The following is a 12,245-nucleotide window of genomic DNA, read 5'->3' on the forward strand; positions in this document are numbered from 1 at the left end:
ATGAATAGAGTGAGTTTACAAAAAAAAAAAATTGAATATAGAGTGACAAGAGGACCACATTAAAACTTCATATCTTAAATATTTTCCCCCTTTTAGTTGCGTCCGTACGTTTGTTTGCTTTTTTTGTTTTGCTTTGCACAAGTCACATTTGTACACACAACGCTATCTAACCTCCAAATATAATTCACGTCACGTCCACAGCAACAAAATCACATAACCCATCGTACATTAATTAATTGTTGAAGCTAACAAATATCTTATTTTCCTGGATGGTAGTTAGTTGAACGTCACGTTTGTGTGTCTACACGTAATTCTACAATGCTTCATGTTGGATCCTAATGTTTATACACCAGTAGATAAGCTTCAATTATTAGATTCCATGTACAGTGAATTTGTTCAGTGACCTGAACACACACCGGACCAACTTAAAGACTCTTAATATTGACACGTGTCACAATACAGGCCTGAGCGGACCAGTGTCACATTAGTGCTTAAAATGTTCTCGAGACTAAAAGTCTAAAAAGGTTTGATTCTGACAGAAATATAAATATCTCAAACTACAATTTTGATACCAAAGTGACACCTAAAAGCTCCATGACATGAAAACAACATTTTAAGATAGGACTAGGAGATGGACACCTATCCAAGGAAGTTGATGATCACCAAGTGGAGGACCAAGTTGCAGAGAACAAAATCTGCAAACGCTCGTTCAGGTGCCAAATCCTGCAAAAGGGAAGAGGTTGATATCAAAAAATCACATTGCAAATAATAATAATAATGACAATACTGGTTGTGTTTTTGGCTGAGGGAAAAAAGAGATCCATAACAAAAGCAACGCTACGAAGTTAGGTGATAATAACCTTGTATGTTTCTTCAATGAAATACATGTAAACAAGATCAAGAGCCAATGGATTATTCAAGAAGATTCTCTAATTGAGCCTAAGATTATTTTTAATGCCTAAAAAATTCCTGCCTAAACCCTTATCTCATAGCTAACAACTGACTTATTCCCAAACAACTCAACCTAGGTTGCATACAACACTAACGAGAACACCTTCTCATTATAATTACAGTGCACCAAGGCTTAATTGAAAATGTTTGAAGTAGCATGGATATAAAACTTAAACAACTAAACAATGAGGAAAAGAGTGAGGGAGATAAAAATAGAGTGGGTTGTGATCGTCATAGTGAAATGAAATCAGTCATATAAATTTGTTCTGAAACGGAAAAGTATCTACCTTGAATTCCTTGTTTTCTTTGTTCACTTGAATCCGGAGGCAAACTATATAAACAAATAGAAAAAGAAGGTTAGTACTTTTAATACATAATCTAAAGAAGTATTTTTTTTCTGTTGCTTAACTTACCAGCAAGAACAGCCGTTCCAATACAAGAGAGGACTCCAGATAGGAATGAGTTAAACGGAAATGATCCCACCAAAGCCATATAAGCCACCTGTTCAGTTTTAAAATCAAAATCACTTATCCATGAATATTTTGCTAGTGAAGTAAATCAAGACACAAAGAGCATAGATAGTTAGAAAAACACAAACTTTTACCATTTCATTCATGTTTAAACAAAAGAAAAAGACTGATGATGCTGTAACAGAAAAAAACACATCTAATGATATGACACTATATTGCAATTCAAAAGTCAATAGATTTATAAGCAAATTTGCAGATCCAAATCAATCAGGTTCGAGATTATGGGTAAACAATCTAATTAAGTTAACCACGGAAACCTTAAAATAGTACAACATATCCACAAGATCTAGAAAAAGATGCGAGAATCGCAGATCTAAAAGCCAACGCATCAAAGTACCTGGATCAGAGCAGTGAAGACGGCGAAAACGACGTACAAGTCGATGATCTGCCAAAAAAAAAAAAAGAAGGAAAATCAATTTCAACAGGATTCGGAAACAAAGCGAAGGAGAATCAAAGAATGGCGAAACCTTAAGATTAGTGGGAGTAGCGGAATAAGCGGAGTGAAGAGAACGGAATAGATCCTGAGCATCCTTACTCGTCGATTTCACCATTCTTCTCAAAAAAATCAAACACACAAATATCTATTTCTCCTTCCTTCTACTACTTCTGCCTCCCTCGTCTCGAAGACTTATCACTCTCCAAACTACTCTTACGTCGTCGTTTACACAAGTGGGCAGGCAGGCAGGCAGGCAGCGTTGAACCTTTTTGGGCAACTCAGAATGAGAAAAAAAATAAAAAAAATTAACCTCGAGTTATTATCTCATGTATTTGACATTTTTTATTTTTTATTTTTCTTTATATTTTTCGGCAAAAAACAATTTTTATATATTCTTATTTAAAAAATAATTCTTTGTTTTTTCTTAGTTAAAATTAAAAAAAAAACTAAAAATCGTATATTAACTGAAATTAAAAACCTCAGTTAAGAGACCGCAGTTAATCAAGATCTAATAGATCAAACAATGTCCAAAAAAATAAAAAAAGATCAAACGGATCTACCATTACAATAAAATATATTTAGCATATTTAGCATTGCAAAAATATATTTGAATGGTAAAAATAAATAAAAACAGTCCAAAATCAATAGAAATATAAAATAAATTATATGACAATTTATATTATTATAATATAATTATATAATTAAATTATTGTTTTTAAGATAAATTATATATGCAATTAATAGTACTGAATTTTATTTAAAATATTGAAAATTATTTTAAACACACACACACACATATATATATACACTATTAAAACATAATCTCTCGTAGGATTATGCCATTAGTTTTCAGAGAAAATTACAATTACTATGCCACTGCATTTTTATATTACAACTATATTTTTTATTTGTGTAAATTTACTTTAATAATTTAAGTTTTTTGTAATAATGTTTAAGGACGAATTAAATTTATTTATAGAAATTTTATATTATGTATATATTTAAATATTATTTTATTTTTCCTATTTATACTTTTTTAAAAAATTACCTCTTAACAATTTATTTGTTTGTATTATTAAAACTAGATATTTTTGGACTATGCCCGAGTTTTTTACATATATTTTAATTAAATTTAGATTATTTTAGAATTTATATTTATGTGTTTAATCATTTAAGTGGATTTTGTTTATGTGTCATTAGTATGTGTGAGGTTTATTTCCTTAATTTTATTGGTTGTTGGTATTGAAGTTTCATTTATTTAAGTAAACTTTTTAAGAGAAAAATATTCTTAGAATACCTATCTATATTACCAAACAAACAATTAAAAGTCTTACATATAGATGAATTAACATACTTGTTAATGGAAACAATTAAATATCATAGTTTTCATTATATATTTAGAATATACATATAAATACATATGATATGATATAAATAATCATATAACTTTCAGAAATGATAAAATTATTTATATATTTAAAAACATAAAACTTATATGGTAAGGCATTTAAAATAATATTAATAAATGAAAATGTATACTGTAATATAAATTTGGAAACCTGAACATTATGCCAATACAAGCTAGAGTTAATACTCTCTTAATATGATAATAATAAAATTATATCGTCAGTTGTTTAAAATAATATTAATCAATGAAAATTTTATTATAATATAAAATTAAAAAATAGAAAAATTATATTGATACCAGACTAGGGTTAATACTCTATTCATATAGGGTTAATACTCTATTCATATAGATTTGATTATAATAAAATTGGCATGCTTATTTTTAAAATAGGAAAAGAGAAAGAAAACTTAAAAAGACAAACGAAGAATAATAATTTTCTTGTATTATTGGTTATTTTATATTTTACGTACATAAATTTTTATTTTTTTGTCAAAATACATGTGTTTTACGTAGTAGTATAAATGTGAATAATTAGTTTTGTGTGTTTTTAACATGAAAACAAATTGAGTAAAGAAAGTCAATATAAATGATAAGTTCTAAGACTTATAAGGTCGAAGATGGAAAATAGAACTTAAATTGAAAGTAATTTTTTTTTAACAAAATAAGGATATTTATTTTAATAATAAATTTTTACAATGTATGATAACAAAGTTCTAATTTTTATACAAATAGGAACATGTTATTTTGATGTAATAAAACTATTGAATCTCACATTAATATTAAGTATACATGTGTTGTAAAAAAAATATGTAATAAGTATTTTTCTGTCATCAACAAAACAGACTCATATAATAAGTATATATATGTCTAAGATAATGCTATCACATTATTTAAATATATATATATATATTATTTTCTGATATATAGTTAGTTAATCAGATTTAATTAAAATATGATCCATTTAAGTAAATTTTTTAAAAATTGAAAATTATACTGCTATAAATATCTAAATATAATTATTTTTAATAAAAATATTGGTCAAATAAATAAGTGTTTTATAATATAGTGTGATGATTGAATGAATATGTCTGGTTAACCAATTGTGAGCTTTATTTTAAACACTAGATAAAAAGTGTGTGAGAAATTGATTTATGATCATTTAAAAAAAAAAGATTTCTGATTTGACAAAAAATATAGAAACTTTATAACTAATTTCTTCTAAATAAAATAAAGTGGTAGAAAAAATGATGGGCAAAATAGAAAGTACTTTTTTTTTGTTTATTAATCTTCGGATTTTTATTAGTCATAAATTATGTCATAAAATCTTTTTGAAAACTTAAACTAAAATTTATAAAATTATCACAGTATTTCAAAACTTTGCCAAATTCTATAATATCAAGACGTTTTCAAGTATTCAAAATTTATTTTTAATGATAATAGTGATTATTAAAAATTACAAAATTATAAATATAATATATAATTTTCATTCGATATTTATAACCGCGAAATCGTGGATACCCACATAGTTGAAACTTAAAACTCAGGTAGATTAAAAGAATCCTCAAATCATGTCAAATATTTTTGTTTCCTGGTAGCAAAACAAATTTGAAATAAAAAGATTAAGAAAATATAATAATATTCAGTTAGGTTCCATGTTTTTCCTCCTTTCATGAGCATTTGTTAGATGCCAAAACATGTTTATACGACTAACGAACACAAATTTTCCGAATAAACTTTTTAATACTTATTAGTATTGAAACATGATACAGATTTTCAAAAGAAAACAACAATAAATAGAAGTTAATAACTAATAAGAATAAAGTCGAAAATTCTAAGTTTGTCACTTGATTCTGTCCCAATGACTTTGTCAAGTGTAACTCAGGTGCATTAATCTGAAGAAACCATATTTATCAACTAAGATTAGTTTTTTCTCACAGTTTTGGAAACTCAGGGTCGTCGAGTGGATATATTTGTCTTCCTTCTCAAGTTGGTCATGGGTCACGCTCACGTCTGATAAACGGTAAGTCGGTAACCATTGTTACGTCGAAGTTACAATGATCACCAGAACGGACAACCAGATATCCCACCTTTGCTGTTAACTTGCCACACAACCAGATATCCCACCTTTGCTGTTAACTTGCCACACATTCAGTGTCTTCAACCATCAGTTGGTATTAAAGATCACCGGAAAGGATAACCAGATATTCTATCAGTGTGTGAAAAAATTTCATATAACTATGGACAATTTATTTAGCTTCTGTTGATTAAATTACTAGTGCACCAACCAGCTACAAGAGATACAATAGCAAAAAGATGCAAGAAAGAAGCAAGATGAGGAGAGGAAAACCATCGTTTAAAAACAAAGATAAAATGACTAAACAACAATGTTACAAAGAGAGCTGACTAGTTACACAAAGCAGAGAATAAACTTTCGAAATAAAAAAAAAATAGAACCAGCGAATCCGTTAGGTTGGAAGAGTAACTCATAAGATTGGGTATGGGGATCATGTATTACCAGTGGGTCAATGCAATAACGGCCTTGAAGCAAAACCCGACCCTTGTCCAAATTTTCTATTGGTAAAACCGCGAAATCAGAACTCCACCAAGAAGAAATTGGATTGAGGTCAAGCGAACACATTGTCTTCCATGTCTTGCCTAAAGAATCAAACTACCATATTACTTGGATGTTCTCTTCTCTCTCAGACACGCACAAGCGGTTATCAAGGATGCACATGGTGAGAAGGTGAGGCTCACAAGGGTGGGCAAAGGGAGCTTTACAGACGACTTGGAGAGTCTCGGTGTGAAGATCAAAAGATAGTACCATGGGTTCTTCACACGCGGTGAACCAATAAAGAGACCCATCTAAATGGACGGGTTTATGGTAACCATTGATCGGATAAGGAGAAGTTTCAGAGTTGGCCGCTAACATGAAGAATGCGTGTATCAGTCAAAGGAGAAACGTGCATTCTTGTCGTCACTTGAGTACGGAGAAGCCAGCTTGCTATCCGACGCCAGCTTGCTATTCTACTTCTATCTTTAACATATTCTCTTGCCTAGATGCTGGCGTATGCTAACTTGAGCATTAGGTCAAGAAGTTCTATTGTGTCTCTTGTATATAAAGCTAGTCTCTTTGTAAAGGTTTCTCAAGTTGAATGAAATACAAAGTATATTTTCATCCTCTTCAAATCTGTTAAGATCCACATGGTATCAGAGCACAGCTAGTAGATCCATGGCGGAATCTCAAGACTCTCTTGTCTCTCTTAGTATTTCTCATTGTGTTACCCTAAAGCTCTCTTCTTCAAACTATCTCCTATGGAAAACTCAGTTTGAGTCTTTTCTTTCCAGTCAGTCTCTCCTTGGCTTCATCAATGGGTCTGCTCCTCGACCATTACCGACGGTGTCTGTCAGAAACGGTGATGTCGTTACAGAGGAGGCTAACCCTGAGTTTGTCAAGTGGATCCGTAAGGATCAGTTGGTTATGGCGTGGTTGTTTGGTTCATTGATAGAAGAAGCTCTTCGGTCCGTTTATGGTCTTCAGTCAGCTCAAGAAGTGTGGGACAGTCTCGGTAAAAAGTATAACCGTGTCTCTGCTACAAGGAAGATGGATCTTCAACGGAAGCTCCAAGGTATGAAGAAAATTCAAAAGACGATGGCTGAATATCTTGGTGAAGTCAAAAGTGTGTGTGGCCAGTTAGACTCTCTATTGGTTGTCCTGTCATGGATCATGAGATGATATATGGTGCTCTCAGTGGTCTCGGAAAAGAATACGAGTCTATTTGTACTGTCATCGAGCACTCTATGGACTCTGTTCAAGAACTAAGCTTTGAAGATGCTGCCTTTAAGTTTGTTAACTTCGATGACAAGCTAAAGGTCTACAGTCAGCCTCCAGAAGTGTCTCCTCATCTTGCGTTCACTACAGATAGAGGGTATTCTAACAGAGGTCGTGGGTACTATGGCAATCGAGGCAGTCGTGGTTGTGGGTCTGGAAGGTCTGGTTCCTATTCCACAAGAGGACGCGGGTTCCATCAGCAGTTTTCAGGATCCAACTCCAACACTCGTCCTTAGTGTCAAATATGTGGTCGCTATGGTCATATTGCTCTTCGTTGTTACAACAGATTTGACCAAAACTTCCAGACTCCAGAGAATCAGCATCAGGCTCACACTGCAGCTAGACTAACAGATCAGCATCAACTCACGGGCCATGAGTGGTACCCTGATTCAGCTGCTTCTGCTCATATCACAAATGATGGATCGCAGCTGCAATCATTGAAACCTTATCTCGGCAATGATCAAGTCATTGTAGGAAATGTTGACTTCCTTCCCATCACTCATGTTGGCTCTGTTGCTCTCCAAACTCCTGCAGGTATATTATCTCTTCATGATGTGTTAGTGTGTCATGAGATAACAAAGTCCTTACTGTCTGTATCTAAATTGACAAAGGATTATCCATGTGAACTAACGTTTGATGATGAATCTGTACTCGTTAAGGACAAAATGACAAAGCAGGTTCTCACCAAAGGTCACAGGCATAAGGATCTTTACGTGCTAAAGGATGCCCGGTTCCAAGCTTTCTACTCCAACAGACAGCAAGCTGCGAGTGTGAAGATTTGGCACCAACGGTTGGGACATCCTCACATGGAAGTTCTTCAGCAGTTATCAAGAAATAAGTTTATAGTTATCAATAAGTACAGTACCTTGTCGGTCTGTGATTCATGTCAGTTAGGGAAAAGTTGTAAACTCCCTTTTCTATCTTCAGATTTTGTGTCTACAACTCCTCTTGAGATGATTCATTGTGATTTGTGGGGACCAAGTCCAGTTATTTCGACTCAAGGATTCAAGTATTATGCTATTTTTATTGATCATTACTCAAGGTTTACTTGGTTCTATCCTTTTCGACTCAAGGATTCAAGTATTATGCTATTTTTATTGACCATTACTCAAGGTTTACTTGGTTCTATCCTTTGCGTCTCAAGTCTGAGTTTCTATTAGTTTTTCTTCGCCTTCAGCAGCTTGTAGAGACTCAGTTTCAAAGTAAAATTCGTCAGTTTCAGTGTGATGGTGGTGGGGAGTTCATTAGCACTCAATTCCTCACTCATCTCGCAGCAGCTGGCATTAAGCAGTTGATCTCATGTCCCCACACTCCACAGCAAAACGGTCTAGCTGAGCGCAAACACAGATACTTAACAGAGCTAGGCTTCATGATGATGTTTAATGGTCGAGTTCCACCACAGTTGTGGGTAGAAGCTTTCTTTTCCTCCACCTCTCTAAATAATCTGTTGCCTTCCTCTGTTTTACCTGACAACAAGAGTCCCTTCGAAATGATACACAAGAAACCTCCTAACTACACTGCTCTGCGTGTTTTTGGCTGCAAATGCTTCCCCTCTTTGCGCCCATACATGCAGAATAAGATGGATCTGAAGTCTCTGGTTTGTGTATTTCTTGGTTATAATGAGAAGTATAAAGGATACCATTGTTTATACCCACCCACTGGTCGTGTTTTCATCAGGAAGCATGTCCTTTTTGATGAGCAATCTTTTCCTTTCAGTGATGTGTACAGCAGTTATCATGCCAAAAGCTCCTCTGCTTTGTTAAATGCTTGGCATGATGTGGTGCTTCGCAGGTCAAGTGAGACTATTTCTTGTGAATCACCACCTGAAGAAGTTCCATCCATACGGTCTACTGCTATTATTCCTCCTCCAGCAACTCCAGCTATGGTGACTCCTTCTTCTCTCTCGCCACCACCGCCTGCAACGCCTGTTTTTTCAAATGCCGACTCTGCAGATGATGTTGATGATAATGCTGCTCTGCCTCAGGTTGTTCAACAACTCCAACCAGTTCATGAAATGGTCACGAGAGCAAGAGCAGGAATACTTAAGCCCAATCCCAAATATGCTCTATTTACGGTTAAAGATGAGTTTGCAGAACCGAAATCTGTCAAGTCTGCTCTGAAACATCCAGGCTGGACTAAAGCTATGGGTACTGAAGTAGATAATATGAAGGAGACAGAGACGTTTGAGCTTGTTCCTCCGGCTGATGATCAGAACCCGCTTGGTTGTGGTTGAGTTTACAAGAAGAAAATAATTGATGATGGCACTGTTAGAGGATTTCGTGCTCGTTTGGTAGCCAGAGGAAATCAACAGGAACAAGGTATTGATTTTCTTGAAACATTCAGTCTAGTGGTCCGTACTGCCACCATTAGGACTGTTCTTCATGTAGTTGTTACAAAGAAATGGTCTTTGCGACAACTTGATGTGCAGAATGCTTTTCTACTTGGAGATTTAAAGGAATATGTTTGTATGGAACAGCCTCCAGGCTTTGTTGATCCTGATCATCCGGAGTATGTTTGGCAACTCAAGAATGCCATATATGGCCTCAAACAAGCACCACGTGCTTGGTTTGATAAGTTCAGTGATTTTCTGCTTGATTTTGGATTCCAGTGCAGTTTTCCGGACCCATCACTTTTCATTTATCATAAAGGAGGAGATGTTATCTACCTCCTTCTCTATGTAGATGATATAGTTCTTACTGGTAACAATGGAGTCTCTTGGAGCACCTGCTTCTTCGTCTTCAAGCACAATATGCGACTGATCTTCTCATCACTGCAGGAATGGCAGATTGTGCTCAGATGCCTACTCCTTTACCAATGAAACTAGACAAGGTCCCTGGTCAAGAGGAATTGTTTGCTGATCCTTCATACTTCCGTAGTCTCGCGGGAAAGCTTCAAAATTTAACTCTGACCCGGCCTGACTTGCAGTTCGCAGTGAACTTTATAATGTCAAAAGATGCATGCTCCAAGTATCTCAGATTTCAGTTTGTTAAAACGAATTCTTCGCTATCTTAAAGGCACTTTTGACATGGGTATTACTATCAAGTCCAACACTGACTCCACTTTGCTCTGTTACAGTGACAGTGATTGGGCTGGCTGCAAAGAAACCAGGAGGTCTACTGGAGGCTTCTGTATGTCTCTTGGTTCCAATGTCATCTCGTGGTCCTCTAAACGTCATGAGACTATCTCCAAATCATCGACTGAAGCGGAGTATAGGACCATGTCTATTGCAGCTTCTGAGATAGTGTGGTTACAGAACTTACTCCAGATCATGGGTCTTCAACAACATCGTACTCCTTTGCTCCTCTATGATAATCTCTCTGCAATGTGTCTTACCGCAAACCCGATGTTTCACAAGCGTACAAAGCACTTTGACATCGATTATCATTACGTGAGAGAGCGAGTCGCTCTCAAGGCATTGGAGGTCAAACATATACCGGCTTTGCTTCAGCTTGCTGACATCTTCACGAAATCCCTGGCTCAAGACCCGTTCTTCAAGCTGCGCGGCAAACTTGGAGTTTCCTTCCCTCCCACTCGAAGTTTGAGGGGGTGTATTAGACTAAGTGAGGCAAAGACTCCGCCTCTTACAGAAGGTTTTCCGAACGTGTCTGGGCTTGAGTTGAAGAATCACACGAATCCCATCAGGCCGACTGTAGTTTCAGAGTTAGCCGTTAACATGAAGAATGCGTGTATTAGTCAAAGGAGGAACGTGCATTCTTGTCGTCACTTGAGTACGGAGAAGCCAGCTTGCTATCCGACGCCAGCTTGCTCTTATACTTCTATCTTTAACAGATTCTCTTGCCTAGATGCTGGTGTATGCTAACGTGAGCATTAGGTCAAGTAGTTCTCTTGTGTCTCTTGTATATAAAGCTAGTCTCTTTGTAAAGGTTTCTCAAATTGAATGAAATACAAAGTATCTTTTCATCCTCTTCAAATCTGTTAAAATCCAATACAGGTTTGGATGAGTTATCCGACAATGGCTTGGTTAGGTTAGTAACTATAAAGATTCCAATTTATACATGTTTTGCTTTGAAAAGAAAATAGAAAAGAAAATCATTTTATAACTGGGACATTATTAGAATTTTTCAAGAGGTACTAGGCTATTTTAATTCTGTTATATTTAAAATAAAATCAGATTAAAAAAGGTAAACCAAATAAAAAACAAGACTATATATGATTATATTTTTTTCCAAACCGATAAAATTAAAATATTAAAATGTAAAACAAAATTCTATTTTAAGTAGATAGTTTTATATTTAAATTATAAATCTATGTGCATGGCGCATCAAAAACACAAGAATTGGAAAAATTATCTGAAAAAATTAGGTGGAAATATTTTAGTTACTTTCTCGTTAGAAACTATTAATTATGTTTTATAAATTCGTTTTAAAAAACAAGAATTGAAATAATAATCTGTAAAAATAATATTATTAATAATATTATCTATAATATGTTACAAAATAGTACATTATTAATGGTCAATAAATTTTTAACAAAATTAAAATCTTTTAAAATATCAAAACATCTTATACTTTAGAATCTTAATTTTTTTCAAAAATATCTTATATTATGAAATGGAGAAACTATTCAAGAAGAGCAAAATAATTGATATTTTTCCCTCTTTGTTTTGGTTAAATAAAGTGTTGAGATCTGTTTAGTTTTTTCTTATGTTTTTGGCTCAACTTGCTCTTATTTTCTCTAGGCATTTCTTCTTTGAGAAATTATTAAATTCAACATCTAGGATGAATCTTTAGGTTCATCTAACCTATGAATCATGCCAAGTCATATTCAGTTTTTGGAAGAATAAAATTAAAAAATTGAAAATATAATTATCTACCAGAAAAACGATAAACGTTAAAATTAATAACGCCATCGAACTCGCGGACTCAATGCCTCTTCTTCTTCTTTCATCCGGTACATAAAAGAAAAGTGTATGTGTTTATGATTTTCTTCTCCAATTCTTTGCTTTCTAATTCACCTTGGACCAGCCAACGAAAACAAAAAACTTGACACTCTAAACCCTAAACCCAAGGGTTAATCCTAAACCCAAAGGTTAAACCTAAACCCAAGGGTAAACCCTAAACCCTTAGATTT

At 34.1% G+C, this 12,245-nt stretch overlaps 1 protein-coding gene across 1 annotated transcript; it reads right to left on the minus strand.

The window, feature by feature from the left end:
- Nucleotides 1-422: 422 nt before the first annotated feature.
- On the minus strand, nt 423-2,165 carry LOC108819386 (dolichyl-diphosphooligosaccharide--protein glycosyltransferase subunit DAD1). The gene is made up of 5 exons (XM_018592406.2): nt 1,949-2,165; nt 1,819-1,866; nt 1,365-1,452; nt 1,239-1,282; nt 423-723 (listed from the first exon to the last, which is right to left on the minus strand). Exons 1-5 carry the CDS (start codon nt 2,030-2,032, stop codon nt 640-642), a joined length of 348 nt encoding a protein of 115 aa, XP_018447908.1. The 5' UTR covers nt 2,033-2,165; the 3' UTR covers nt 423-639.
- Between the last annotated feature and the right edge of the window lie 10,080 nt (nt 2,166-12,245).

Source organism: Raphanus sativus, chromosome 8 (genome assembly GCF_000801105.2).
Source record: "Raphanus sativus cultivar WK10039 chromosome 8, ASM80110v3, whole genome shotgun sequence".
In the NCBI taxonomy this organism is placed as follows: Eukaryota; Viridiplantae; Streptophyta; class Magnoliopsida; order Brassicales; family Brassicaceae; genus Raphanus; species Raphanus sativus.